This window comes from Leptosomus discolor, chromosome 21 (genome assembly GCF_034619465.1).
Source record: "Leptosomus discolor isolate bLepDis1 chromosome 21, bLepDis1.hap2, whole genome shotgun sequence".
Classification (NCBI taxonomy): domain Eukaryota; kingdom Metazoa; phylum Chordata; class Aves; order Leptosomiformes; family Leptosomidae; genus Leptosomus; species Leptosomus discolor.
Genome location: NC_141411.1, coordinates 3,852,864 through 3,866,523, shown reverse-complemented (window position 1 = coordinate 3,866,523; position 13,660 = coordinate 3,852,864). Strand labels below are relative to the sequence as shown.

At 56.6% G+C, this 13,660-nt stretch overlaps 2 protein-coding genes across 4 annotated transcripts; both read right to left on the bottom strand.

Annotated features, from left to right (window-relative positions):
* Nucleotides 1-415: 415 nt before the first annotated feature.
* LOC104343889 (pepsin B-like) lies at nucleotides 416-3,977 on the bottom strand. 2 transcript variants are annotated; one of them, XM_009947893.2, is made up of 9 exons: nucleotides 3,898-3,977; nucleotides 3,623-3,773; nucleotides 3,000-3,117; nucleotides 2,596-2,714; nucleotides 1,774-1,973; nucleotides 1,490-1,612; nucleotides 1,264-1,408; nucleotides 833-931; nucleotides 416-568 (listed from the first exon to the last, which is right to left on the bottom strand). In XM_009947893.2, the coding sequence occupies exons 1-9, from the start codon at nucleotides 3,975-3,977 to the stop codon at nucleotides 416-418; spliced, it is 1,188 nt and encodes a 395-aa protein (XP_009946195.2). The 2 variants fall into 2 exon arrangements, with proteins under 2 accessions (XP_009946195.2, XP_086332542.1); XM_086476416.1 differs by having other exon boundaries at nucleotides 1,777-1,973; nucleotides 3,898-3,953.
* Nucleotides 3,978-9,711: 5,734 nt separating this feature from the next.
* Nucleotides 9,712-13,456, bottom strand: PGC (progastricsin). Of its 2 annotated transcripts, none has more exons than XM_086476417.1 (9): nucleotides 13,401-13,456; nucleotides 12,900-13,053; nucleotides 12,356-12,473; nucleotides 11,607-11,725; nucleotides 11,051-11,250; nucleotides 10,774-10,896; nucleotides 10,403-10,553; nucleotides 10,049-10,147; nucleotides 9,712-9,864 (listed from the first exon to the last, which is right to left on the bottom strand). In XM_086476417.1, the coding sequence occupies exons 1-9, from the start codon at nucleotides 13,454-13,456 to the stop codon at nucleotides 9,712-9,714; spliced, it is 1,173 nt and encodes a 390-aa protein (XP_086332543.1). The 2 variants fall into 2 exon arrangements, with proteins under 2 accessions (XP_086332543.1, XP_086332544.1); XM_086476418.1 differs by having other exon boundaries at nucleotides 10,409-10,553.
* Between the last annotated feature and the right edge of the window lie 204 nt (nucleotides 13,457-13,660).

Sequence of the window (13,660 nt, the reverse complement as noted above, 5' to 3'; positions counted from 1 at the left end):
CCTCCAGCGACTGCACCAGCTCAGCCCTGGGGTCCCTGAGCTGGCACTGAGCACATGGTACAGCCTGAATTTCTCCTGGTTCTCCTGGTTTCCCAGCCAGCCCCAGCAGGGATCCAGGTCCCAATCAAAAAGGCGACCCCAAATGTGACATTGCTGCAAATTCAAAGGCTTCGTGAACACCTGAAAGCTCAGGCAGGGCCTGGAAACCTCGAGCATGGGCTCAGGCTTTGTTGTTTCATTAAGAAGAGCTGTGCCAGATCCTGCTCAGCCGCAGCCAGACGAGACACAAGGCAGTTGGATTTGCAGCACTTTATTCACTAGAGGAGATTTGGAGACTACTGACCACCATACCCAGGTCCAAGGGAGGATGAGGTGTCGCAGGGACGCGTTATCTCACAGGTGATGCTCAGCTTCCCTAGGCTGACAGGGCAAAGCCAACTCTGTTGTTGGCCACGTCGAAGATGGAGTAATACTGCCGGAGGAAGATGTTGCCGAGGATCCAGAGCGGCTGGCCGTTGCTAGAGGACACGTACGTGGTCTCGACCCCAACGGTGCAGATGCCGTTGTTCTGTCGGGGGGGGAAAGGAGCAAATTTCAGCGCCGGTGAGGAGCGCGGAGGGGTTGTGCTGCCCATGTCTCCACGGCCGCTTTGGCTGGGAGCAGGATTGGATCCTCCTTACAGTCACGTACGGGCATGCAAAAGCCCCGTGAACTCGGGTGCTGGGAAATGTGGCAGGCAGGCTGCTGGAAGCCTCTGCCTTTGAGAAGAACCTCGTTTTCTCCCTGCCCTACAATGGCAAACGGGTGTTGGGAATAATAAAATCACACCTACGTTTAAGACATAGACAGAGGGAGGCAGCTGTAACTGGGTCCCGCTGATGGCGAAGTAGAGGGTGGGCATGCTCGAGACGCTGCTGCAGTCGACGACGTACTGCAAAAGAAGCAAAGAGGGGCAGAGGGGTCAGGACCCCGGGGCTGGGCACTGTCCTTCCTCCGGCTGTAACCCCAGCCATGCCCCGCTAAGGGTCAGCACCGCTCCGACTGTGGCAGGGCTGTGCCAGCCCGGCTTTACCACGTTTGGAAGAATTATTCTTGGTTTCCACCACTGCGAGGGGAGATACACCACTGCAGCATCGTTTTGGGTGAGCTGTTTTGCTCCAGAGATGCCAGGAGCACTCCATAGCTCAGCTTTGCCGCCCAGGTGCATCCTCATCCCATGGCATCAACCCCCCGTGGTATGTGCAGGGCGTCCTTCCCACCTACCCCGTAGTCATCCTCCTCTGCACCCAGCGCCTGCAGGAAGTCTGACATGTATTGTCCTGGGACGGTCAGCAGGAACGTCCCAGTGTCCACAATGCTGTGACAGCCTTGGCTGCACCACCCGGTGACTGATGACCCGATGGAGAACCTGGAGGGAGCAGCAGGAAAGGCATCAGGAAAGGCTCTCCGTGCTCCAAGGCCCGCTCGGAGCTGTTGATGCAGCACTTACTCCTCCATCGCGATCTTCCAGTACAATTCCTGGATCACTGGAGCCCATACAATCTCCCCGGAGTACAGGTCGGGGTCAGTCCCTCCAAGGATGACTTGCCCACCGTAACTATATGTGGGGTTGCTAGAAAGACACCAAATTAATCCCCGAATCAGGCAGGCTGCTCAGTAGGAAGCGGTGTAGCACAGTGTGCGGGGAGAACGTGTGGATGGGGAGTGAACGAAGAAAAGGATGGATCCAGGCTGTGCCTGCGCAAGAGAGAGACCCTCTGCCAGAGGTCTCACCGCGAGAAATAGAAGCTGAAGACGGGTTCGGTGATCTGGTTCTGCTGCAACATGTTCTGTATCACCGTGTTGTAGCCGCTGATGGCATCGCTCGGGTAAGCCAGGCCCAAAATCCCATCGAAGTCCAAGTAGTAAAAGGGTCTGGTGGGCTCATCCAGGCTCATGCCAAACTCCTGGTTCTTGATGACGATGTTCTGGATCTAGAAGGAGAGGAAAGATGCTGGAAGTTGTCGGTGTTTTGGACGTCACCTTTGACAGCAACATCCCACCGAGGAGTTTCTGGGGAGAGGCAGGGGTGGCCAGGAAGGTCACGAAGGTAAATGTGCACTGAGAAGTGCTGAGCTCTTCCCTGTCACAGATGGGAGACAGAGTCGGGAGCCACCTGGCTCATAGTCTTTGTCCCATCACCCTTATTATTTCGTAAAAATACCCACAAAACCGGTTTGCCCCAGTTAAATTGGTTTAAAATCACACTTTCTCTGCATGCAAGTCTCACAACGAGAACATTTCTTATGTCCTGTAATGATGAGGCTCAGCCATCAGTGTAAAAAGCAAACACTTATGGCCAAAGATTTCCCTTAGGCCAGAGCGGTGATGGAAAGCCCAGAGGACTCAGACTGACTTTCTTTGCAGATCCCAGTCTCTGGGTAAATTTACCCTGATGTGCCATAAACTCTGCGTGGGAGATGCAGGCACTAATATCCAAAATAAGAAGGTAGTTTCAGCTGCCCCCTAAATTTTTAACCAAATTGGACTGGTCACAGCCACAGTCACTTCTCACGCTGGTTGTAGCAATGCACCGACACATCAGAAGTCACTTACTGTCACGGTGTCAAATCCTAGCAGCACCGACAGGTCACCTAAGCCGTAGATGAGGGTGTAGGTCACATCAGTGCCCGAGAAGGTGGACGACATGCTGTGGTTGAACGTGGCATGATTCTCTGCGTGGAGAGAACATCACAGCCCCCAGGTCACACTCTGCCCTCGGTTCAGCATCCCCGTCCCCACACAGGCAGAAATCCCCAGCAAAGGGCTTCACAGGGAAGGGGCCACCCAAAACCGACCCCACTGGTGTCCCTGAGCAGAGAGCAAACACCAAACCCCAGCGGCTCTCACTGATTTCCCCGTCATGGCTCCAGCCCGCAGCATCCAAGGAAAGTCCAAGAGCACCCATGGGTGGGGAGCCCCAGCCCCCCAGCCCTGCTGTGCCCCCCGGGGATGCTCACCACAGGCTGGATCCTGGCAGTAGGTGGAGGGCACCCACAGGTTGGAAGAGCCAGTGTCGAAGACCACCAGGAAATTTTGCGGGGGGGTCCCGATGCTGATCTCCCCGAAGTAGAAGGACTGTGAACAAGAGCGTGGGCAAATTTCTGTTTCTGGCTGGTTTTTTGAGCGAGAGTTTTCAGCTCTCTGCCCTCTGCTAGCTGAGAAACCCAAACTGCTGAGGGGTTGGAGGAAGAGCTCGTAGTCCTTGAGTGCATCCCGGGCAGCTAAAGCACAGAAAGGGGCGACGATTTGCCTACGACAGAACAAAGTCAGCAGCGAGGCCAGGAGTAACAGATCTGCCCCATAACTGTCAAACTCTGTTTTTTTTTTTTCTGAGAAGGGAAATCGATCCAAGATAAGACATCCTGCCTTCATCTCCCAACATCGCCCAGCCCTTGCAGCCAGGCTACCAAGACAGCAAAAACTCCTGCCCGAGCCCAGCGCAGCCCCTCGGCTTGTGAGTGGGGAGGGAGCCGAGCCCCCCGCTGCAGAGCTTCCCGCAGGCAGCCAGGGAAGGAGGAGGGCATCCCCAAAACCCAGAGGCGGGTGGCTCAGAGGAGGAAGGAAAAGCTTTAGTACTTACATGCAGGTAGTTCGTTATCGGTTCGTAAGCCACAGCGTTGCTGAGCACGTATTTCCGACCCGGGTCCCCTCTGAGGTTCTTCACGAAATCCTCCGACACCCCCTTCTCTCTCATCAACTCCTGCATGGACCTGCCTTTCTTCAGGGGGATCCTGCACGGGATGGAGATGGCAGCGAGATGCAGAGTGGCCGGGCAGCCCCATCCTCGTGTGCACCCCCACGGCAAGCCATGGCCAGACCCTGCACCCTCACACCCATCCGAGCCCCAGGGCTCACCTCACCAACCCCTCCCCGAGCTGGAGGCAGAGCAGGGCTAGCACCAGCCACCGCATGGTCCTGCGTGCTGGTGGCTCCATGGCAGCTCCTGTGCCACCTCGGCCAGGGCAGGGTGTATATAGCCAGGAGCTGCGCCCAGCCCCTTGCTCCGGACACCCCTTTCCTCTGTCGCTGCACCCACCCAACACGTGGGGTGTGCTTATCACCACAGCAGTATCGATTTTGCCTCCTGAACTGGCTGTTCAGGCATTAACAGACTGGCTAGTACCTCTGATATCAAGACCAAATATGCAGTATCTGATAAAACGCAAAATGCTGGTGTTATCAAGAAGTTAAAGTATTTTCTCCTGCTTTCAGCATCAGCTTGATCTTTCCAGTAAACAAAGACAAAATGTACCCCTTATAGCAAATGGAAATGTATGATGCTGTCATTCCTCTTTTGACCCATCCAGGCAGCCAAGGAAGTGCCGTGGGCTGGCAGTATTTCTTCGTCCACATCTGCAGACTGTGTTACATCCAATTCCCTCAACACAGCTAGCAGGAAACAGCAGGGGTGGGTTTTCAGCCCAGCTTCAAGCCTCCCGGGAACCAGCACGTAACCCTGAAAAGGTCTCTATTTCCAGACATTTGTCCTTTCATCATCCTGCCCCTTCTGCCCTCCAGCTCTACCAATACCCCACCAAAGAAGCTGCAATGGGGGCTAGAAACTGCTCAGTATAGCAGCCCTGAAAGATGTAACAGGCCTTGACCTGCCTAGTTACAACCACTGGACCATCTCCAAAAGACACTTTGATTTGCTGCAGTTTATTATCCGTGTCAGAGTTACGCTGAGGACGCACAGGTCACACGTCTGGGGCGTTAGAGGTGATATCTCCTACGTGCTTTGAGTGACGCTGGTCACACCCAGGCCGGAAAGACGCAGGGCAGCACGTATTTAGGCACTCATTCGCAGCGGATTTTTAGTCCTAGGAAACTCTTTCCTCCCCTGGGAAGGTGCTACCAGCCAGCCAGCCCTGCCCGTCCCTGCCAGGACCCATCCTGGCATCTGCTACCCTGAGGATGCTGCTCAGCCTCCTACTCTGAAGCCTCGGCACTCACCACCTGCAGAAACCCTGCCATGCGCTGCTGGGGAACAGTGCTTGTCCCCATGTCCCCGTCAACCTGGCAGCCTCATCTGTGCTGGCCAGTGGCCTCATCTCCCGCGGAAAACTTGAGGTGACAAACACGAGAGGTTTTCTGTGCAAAGTTCTCAGCAAAGGAGCCCCAGCTGGACCGAAAGCCCGAGGCTGCTCAGACCCCTCTGCCTGGGGGACACGGTGCTGGACCAGCTCCACCTTGTGCTTTAACACATATTGCCTCAAGAACCTGTGGTTCTGCTTCCATTTCACTGGGACCAAAATCTTTGTCTGGATCTGAGTCGACCCCGTGGGGGTCACTAACATACACACCCCGGGGAACAGGCAGAAGAGGGGCCAGTGCAGCTCTCCCCGGGGTCAGGCAGGAGCAGCCCCACTGCCCTTCGCTGTAGGGCGCTTGCAGACTCCCCAGTCCCCAAGTGGGGATGGACCCCAGCAGAGCCTTGCTGCTTCCATCGGAGCTGTTGGTGTTGGACCAGTGCTTTGAGCCTGCGGTAGCTCAGGAAAGCCCCCAGCACCCCTTCCTTCTCCATCGCATCCTGATGGATCTGCCTTCGCTTGGACGCATCCTGCAGGGGGCAAAGGCAACAGCAAAGGCCAGCAGGGACAGGGTCAGCCTTCGCCTGTCCCTTGCTGCCACCAGAGCAGCTTCAGCTCTCAGAAACCTCCCCATTTTGTAGGGGAAGAGAAATGCCCTTCCCTGCTATCCCCGCCTATCTAATCTCCATCTCACTGAGCACAGCCTGTGTCAATATTTTGACACAAAGCACAGAGGAGTTTGTGTCCTTTCGCTGGTGAAATGACAGAGCTATTAATACATCTGATAATGAGTTCGAATGGTAAAGACATTCTGGGAAATGAGTTTGGATCCCGCAAAAGCGCGGTGTTACCCGAGCCTCCCCTGGCCCAAGGTGTTCCCCAGCCCCTTTGGCCACAGACCACAATCCCTAATAGTCCTTGGCTGTTGTTTTACCTGGCTGAATAGCCCCGCTTTGGGTTTTAAGGGTCATGTGGATGTCATGGCTAACCTAAGCTGGCCTCATATTCCCACTTTGACTTAATCACAGGACTTTGTTAAACCTTATCTGGCTGCAAGGAAGATTAATGGCTTCCCACATGCACCTCTGACGAGGTTTCCCAACGCCCAGCAAGAGGGACAGAGGTGGGGACCAGCCACTCCCATGGCTTTATCTTCAGCCAGTCGGAGCGATCCGTTCAGCCCTGCAAGTACCAGCAGCTGTGAGAAACAGACCGGCGTGTCCCTGCGGTCACTCCAAAGTCACTCCAAACCGCAAGCAAAGCCATGTCTGCCGCCACCGCCTGACTCTGTACTTGCCTGAGTAGGTGCTGGTGAGCCTCTCCCTGAAGCAGCTTCGTGCAGCCCGGCAGCGGTGGAGGAGGATGAAGCCGCACCGCTCCATTCTGGACTCGCTCGGCGTTTCCAGACACACACCAGCGCCTGATGGTGCGGAGCAGAACTGGCTTTTTGGAGAATCCCTTAGGGAACTCCTGTCCCCTTGGGCTGTGGTTGACATTTAAGACCAACCCCTGTGACCTTGTGGTGTCCTGATCCCCTGCACCACAGCCTGGCACACGGTGCTTCTCACCCTGCAAAGCCAAGCCCTTGCAGGAATCAGGCTCAGGACACTCATTCTGGGCTTGTTCCTCGTGGAGGACAAGGAGGACAGAAGGGGGTGTACTGGGTTTGCGTGGTAAGGTTTTGGTAGCCGAGGGGCTACGGGTGCGGCTTCTGTGAGAAGCTGCTAGAAGCTTCCCCAATGTCCAACAGAGCCAATGCCAGCTGGCTCCAAGATGGATCCACCACTGGCCAAGGCCAAGACCATCAGCGAGGGTTGTAGCACCTCTGGGATAACATATTTAAGAAGAGGGAAAAAACCTCATGCACCTGCAGCTGGAGAGAGGAGCGAGAACGTGAGAGAGGAGTGAGAACGTGTGAGAGGAACAACTCTGAAGACACCACGGTCAGTGAAGAACGAGGGGGAGGAGGAGCTCCAAGCACCTGCAGCTCGTGGTGAAGACCATGGTGAGGCAGGCCGTGTCCCTGCACACATGGAGGTTAACGGTGGAGTAGAGACAAACCTGCAGCCCCTGCAGGACCTCATGCCAGAGCAGGTGGATGAGTCCAAAGGAGGCCATGACCCCGTGGGAAGCCCGTGCTGGAGCTGGCTCCCAGCAGGACCCATGGAAAGAGGACCCCACGCTGGAGCAGGTTTGCTGGCAGGACTTGTGACCCCCCACGCTGGAGAAGTCTGTTCCTGAAGGACTGCACCCCGTGGAAGGGACCCACGCTGGAGCAGTTCATGAAGGGCTGCAGCCCCTGGGAAGGACTCATATGGGAGAGGGTTGTGGAGGCTCATCTTCCCTGGGATGGACCCCATGCTGGAGCAGGGGAGGACTGCGAGGAGTCCTCCCCCTGAGGAGGAAGGAGCAGCAAAGACAACATGCGACGAACTGACCACAATCCCCAATCCTCATCCCCCTGCACCGCTTAAGGGGAGAAGGTAGAAAATTTGGGAGTGAAGTTAAGCCTGGGAAGATGGGAAGGATGGGAGGAAGGTGTCTTAAGATTCAGTTTTGTGGTGGGTTGACCCTGGCCAAAATGCCAGGTGCCCACCAAAGCCACTCCATCACTCTCCCTCCTTAACTGGACAGGAGAGAGGAGAGAAAAAAATAACAACAGGCTTGTGGGGTTGAGCTCAGGACAGGGAGATCACTCAGCATTTACCGTCACGGGCAAAACAGACTCAACTGAAAGGAAATGTGATTTATTACCAATTAACTCAGAGAGGAGTAATGAGAAATAAAACCAAATCTTAAAACACCGTCCCCCCACCCCTCCCTTCTTTCCCGGGTGTAACTTTGATCCTGATTTTCCTCCCTCCTCCCCCCCAGCAGCACAGGAGGAAAACAGGGAATGGGGGTTGGGGTCAGTTCATCACGCTGTCGTTTTCTGCTGCTTCTTCCTCCTCAGGGGGAGGATTCCTCACGTTTCCCCTGCTCCAGTGTGGGGTCCCCCTCACGGGAGAAAGTCCTCCATGACTTCTCCAACGTGAGTCTTCCCACGGGTTCAGTTCTTCATGAACTGCTCCAGCGTGGGTCTCCTCCGTGGGGTGCAGTCCTTCAGGAACCGACTCCTCCAGCGTGAGCCCCCTCACGGGGTCACCAGCAGCAAACCTGCTCCAGTGTGGGCTGCTCTCTCCCCACAGGCCACAGGTCCTGCCAGGAGCCTGCTCCCGTGCAGGCTTCCCACGGGGTCACAGCTTCCTTCAGGCATCCACCTACTCCGGCGTGGGGTCCTCCACGGGGTGCAGGCAGTCATCTGCTCCCCCGCCATGGGCTGCAGGGGGACAGCCTGCCTCACCGTGGTCTTCACCACAGGCCGCAGGGGAATCGCTGCTCCGGTGCCTGGAGCATCTCCTGCCCCTCCTTCTGCGCTGCCCTGGGTGTCTGCAGGATGTTTCTCTCCCATATTCTCACTCCTCTCACTCGCTACAATTCCTGCTGCCCAACAACTTTTTTTCACTCTCTTAAATACGTTCTCCCAGAGGGGAAAAACGCTGTCGCTGACGGGCTCGGCCTTGGCCAGCGGCGGGTCCGTCTTAAAGCCGGCTGGCATTGGGTGTATCTGACATAGGGGAAACTTCTAGCAGCTTCATACAGAAGCCACCCCTGTAACCCCCCCGCTACCAAAACCTTGCCACGCAGACCCGTTACAAGTTTTTATTTCTTATTATCCTACTCTGATTTGCTTGGTAACAAATTTCCCCAAGTCAAGTCTGTTTTGCCCGTGACGGTAATTGATGAGTGATCTCCCTGTCCTTATCTCAACCCTGTCCAGCTGAGGAAAGGAGTGACAGAGCATCCAGCCAGGGTCAACCCACCACAGCGGGGCGCAGCCAGGCCCAACGGCAGCAGCAGCCGCCGGGATTTGGGGGACGGCAGCTGCCTGCTTTCCAACACACAAAGTCTGCAGCCCCCAGCTGAGTCACACAAGCCTTGCAGAGGGGATGGGGCTGGACCGGGGGGACTTCTGCATAGCCCAGGGCTCGGAAGCCGGGCTGCACCATCTGCAGGAGCTACCCCAGCCACCAGCACGGGGAAGGACTGGTCGTTCCCATCCCTGCATCCATCGGGCTGTGAGCTGGGCTGCAGCTCGGAGCCTGCTGCGTTCGTCAGAGCCACCCCCAAGCTCAGTAATTCACTATAGATAGAGGCAGAGACTCAGTCCCACGGCCTTCAGGAGCTGACAGCTTGTCATACCCCTTTGCAAAAAACATAAAAACGTCGCCTTTAGATTTGAAGCAGTCCAGGGGCAGCTTCCCCATTGCTTTCCCCGTGCTGACTCTGCAGAAATCTGCCCAGGAGTTTTATCGCGGCACTTGCTTGCTGGAGAGAGAGTGTCTGAGACACCCAACCCATCAATCTGCGCTCAGTCGTCACTCAACAAACTCAGGAGGCCAGAGATGGTTTGGGATGCTGGGGTTTATTTGTAACAGGAGACTGTGAGAACACACTTACAGAGAAATCCCGGAGGGACAGGGAGCCATGCAGGCACGTAAGGGGACACAAAGGTGCGCAGGAACCCCGCAGAGCTCCAGCAATGCTGGCTAAGGTGTGTTTGGCCAGGAGAGGGGCTGGATTTTGCTGCTCCACTCCTCTACGCCGATGTGGCGAAGCCGACGCGGTTGTTAGCCATGTCAAAGACACTGTAATACTCCTTGAGGAAAACGTCACCCAAGATCCAGAGTGGCTGCCCATTCTGGGAAGGCAGGTAAGTGGCCTCGACCCCAACAGTGCAGTAGTTGTTGCTCTGTAAGGGGAGAATAACAGAGAGTCAGAGCCTCCAACAAGCACCAGGACCCTGCCAGTTGGGCTGCAGGGAGGTGGGATCTGCCCGCCCGGGTAGGGAGAGCATTGCTACTCGTCAAGAAGGGCTGGCTCCTTTCCTGGCCCTCAAGGACTCAGCAGGATGAAGGTGTTCAGCTTATACGTACGTTCAAGATGTAGGCGGAGGGCGGGAGCGGGAGCTGGTAGCCGTTGATGATGAAGGTGATGGTGGGCAAGCTCTGGACCGTGTTGCAGTCAACTGCATACTGCAGAGAGAGGGTGAAGAGGAGGTTATGGCTGGAACAGCACCCACTGCGAGAGGAGAGAGACCCCCGCACACAGGGGGGACATACACTTTATCCCCTAGCAGCGCCACGTTGCCTTGTCCTTCCCTGACAGGCCTGCGGCACCGTGTTCCGTAGATGCCACACGAGTTTTGTGGGACCTGGCCAAGCCCACGGCCCCTGGCTCACTTGCAAGCCTCCCCACTGCTCCACAGGCACCTCCAAAGCGTCCCCTACACTTACACCGTAGCTGGTCTCCTGGGCACCCACGGCCTCGAGGAAGCTGTACATGTACTGCTGGGGCATCGTCAGCATGTACGTCCCGGTGTCCACGATGGCCTGGCAGCCCTGGCTGCACCAGCCAGTCACAGACTGTCCCACAGCAAACCTGGGAGGAGAAAAGGGAGAAGAACGTCGCTTTAAGCACCCACCGGCAACTAAACCTGTCTTGGCTGGATCTATAAATCTGGGATTGCTCCGAAATCCACCCCCTGCCTCGAGCCCACCCTGCTGCGATAGCTGCAGCTTCCTCTGGAGGACAGCTGCACCACCCTCGTCACATGAGCTGCCCGAGTGGATCATGCCCACGAGGTACAAACACAACTCACTCATCAATTGCGATCTGCCAGTAAAGCTGCTGGGTCACCGGTGCCCACATGATGCTCCCAGTGAAGAGCTGATTGTCAACTCCTCCGAGAACGAGCTCTCCCCCATAGCTGTAGGTGGGTTGGCTGCAAAAACCACAGAGTTACAGCAGCAGAAACTGGTAAATCGGTGCGATGTGCAGGGGCTAGCGAGGGAAAAACTCACAAGGAATCTGCGTGGGGACAGGCAGAGGGACAGGGGTGGACATAGGACATGCAGAGGGCCCCGGCAGGTTTTTACCGAGAGAAGTAGAAGCTGAAGATGGGCTCGGTGAGCTGGTTCTGCTGCAGCATGCCCTGCATCGCAGTGGACGTCTCTCCCACTGCCAGCGAGGGGTAGGCCATTCCCATGATCCCATCAAAGTCGGCATAGTAGAAAGGCTCGGATGGCTCGCTCTCACTGAGCCCGAACTCCTGGTTCGTGACCGAGATGGTCTGGATCTGGAGGGGAAGGGGACACCAGGTCAGCCTGCCTGCTTAGGCAAACCCATGCTGATGCTCTGAGAGCCCTAAATGCACCCTGCAAGGTCATAGCGGGTGAAAACATCACCAGGCAGCTGGGAGAATTAGCAGGAATTAGGTTAAAACAAAGTAAAAACCCAGCTGGGTAACTGACGGTGGCAATAACCACTTTATACCGGTTCTGCCCATCTCAGGCACTGGTTTGCCCAAGTCTTGCCTACACAAGACATGAGATCTGCCCTCAGGCTGTCCCCCAGGCTCCTGCCATCGGGGCATCCAGGTGGTGCTGGGGACACAGCGCCCAAGGAGACCAGGATGGCGCGGGGTGCACTCACCGACAGCGTGTCGTAGCCCAGCACCACCGTGAGCGAGCCACTGCCGTAGGAGAGGGTGTAGGTCTGGCCGTTGGAGACGAAGGTGGAGGACTCACTGGGGTTGAACGTTGCGTGATTTTCTGCAGGAGAGAGAAGAGGGCAAAGCTTCTGGGCCCGCGCTCGCCTGGCTGCGGTGGGATTTCACCGCCGGTCGCTCTGCCGGGATAACGCCTGGGGAAGCGGCTTCCCCAGCAGAGAACAAGTCCTGAAGCATGGCCCGGGCTGTTCCTCTGCCTCGCGGTTATCTCTAAGGCGGGGTTTGCATCCCAGCTTTGCCTGCATCCCTCTCCAGGGACCAGATCACAACCACATCAGCCACCCAGCGGGAGCAAAGCCATCAGCACTCAAACGCCCATCGCTCTCCCGCCGGCAGCGAGTCACATCGGATGAACTGTGCCAGGGAGCGGGACGTCAGCTCGGCAGTTCGTAGCTTCGCTCTTCCCTCTGCCCGGCCACGAAAGGTCAGGCACAACCACTGCGATTTCCGCGCTCCGGGGACACCCACGATGGCTGTAGCGATTTGGCCACCTTTAGCCAGGCATGGAAGGACATAAGCTCTGTGTTTCCCCAAGCAAGGTGGGCAAGAGCAGCAGCCGTCCCCGAGCAGCGCGTCGGGATCGTTTTTGGTCTGGCATCGCGATTTCCCCCCGCACGATGGGGCTGCGCCGTGCTGCCGGGGGAGCTCCGCGCCGCGCGGCCGCAGTACTCACGGCACGCCTCCGTCTGGCAGTAGGTGGAGGGCACCCACAGGTTGGAGGAGCCCGTGTCGAAGAGCACCGTGAAGTTTTGCGGGGGGGTCCCCATGCTGATGTCCCCGAAGTAGGAGGACTGCAGACAAGAGACGGGGTCACTCCGTTGGCCACAGGGTCAGGGACAGACAAGGCTTTCGCCTCCCAGCCCTGCATCCCAGCGCTTTGCAGGGGGTCGGGAGCGCCAGGCTCGCTCTTGCAAATACCAAAGTAGGCGAGAATGGACTGAACTCCCACCCTGATCTTTCTCCCCCAAAATTTCATCTTTAGTATTGATTTTGTTATGACTTTTGCTATATATAGAAAAGCATTGCTTTTTAAGGCTGGGGGGGGAGGGAACTTATTTAAAGTCTAAAATAGAAGCTTATAAAAGAGTGGGGAGAAAAGGAAACTCTCACTCCCGGAGTCTCAGGGGTGAACAGGTCACTCCGGCAGCTGGGAAGGAGGAGGGACAGGGGAACCTGGTGTACGGACAGGCAGCGAGAGGGGAACCTGGGGTACTCACATCCAGGTGGCTAGTCATGGGCTCGTTCACAACGTAGTCCCCACTGAAGCGGTATTTCTTAGCTGGATCATAGTGAGTTTTCTTCAGGTAGTCTTGTAGCACTCCGGCCTCTCTCATTTTCTCCCGGATAGACTTGGCTTTCTTCAGTTTGATTCTACAGAGGGAAACAAAAGCCAACAAACCACAGTAGGAAACCAGGAGAAGGTTTGGGCATTTTCATACGATGAGTTCTCTGGGCTCGTTGGAACCCTGCCACGATGGGAGCCCTCTGCTCAGCTGTCTTGCACGACCCCCGGGGCTGCCCTCCCAGGGAGGGATGCAGCCCGGACTAGGACTACAATGATCTGTGGAGATGCAGGCAGCCGGAGTCACACCTGGTTGGACTTGGTCACCATCCCTTGGGGACGCAGCGCAGCCCGGGCAGGTTACGACTGCTGCTGGGGGCTGTTACCCACCCTCTCCCCGCTCTTCCTGCTGCGGCGGCTGCCGCAGGGCACTCACCTCACATTCCCCTCCGAGAGCTGGAGACACACCAGGGCCAGGATGAGCCACTTCATGGTGCAGGAGTTGTCCACCGGTCCACGCACAACCGTCTCTGAGACTGCAGCCGATGACCTGAGCTGTCTGGACTTCCCAGTTTTATACTGGGAAGCGGTGACCCTCCCCTTATCTGCTGACTTCTGTTTTCCATTACACACGCAGTCCCAGCTTCAAGGGTTTCTTTGCATTTTGGGTCACAAGGATTTTGAGGAGTTTGTGTC

Coding starts and splice junctions, on each gene's coding strand:
- PGC (XM_086476417.1), bottom strand. CDS start 13,456: ATGAAGTGGCTCATCCTGGCCCTGGTGTGTCTCCAGCTCTCGGAGGGG. Junction 11,726..12,355: donor CTGCCAGACGGAGGCGTGCC/GTGAGTACTGCG, acceptor TCTCTCCTGCAG/AAAATCACGCAACGTTCAAC. Junction 9,865..10,048: donor CCTCCGCCTACATCTTGAAC/GTACGTATAAGC, acceptor CTCCCCTTACAG/AGCAACAACTACTGCACTGT.
- LOC104343889 (XM_009947893.2), bottom strand. CDS start 3,977: ATGGAGCCACCAGCACGCAGGACCATGCGGTGGCTGGTGCTAGCCCTG. Junction 2,715..2,999: donor CTGCCAGGATCCAGCCTGTG/GTGAGCATCCCC, acceptor CTCTCCACGCAG/AGAATCATGCCACGTTCAAC. Junction 1,409..1,489: donor TGGAAGATCGCGATGGAGGA/GTAAGTGCTGCA, acceptor TGCTCCCTCCAG/GTTCTCCATCGGGTCATCAG.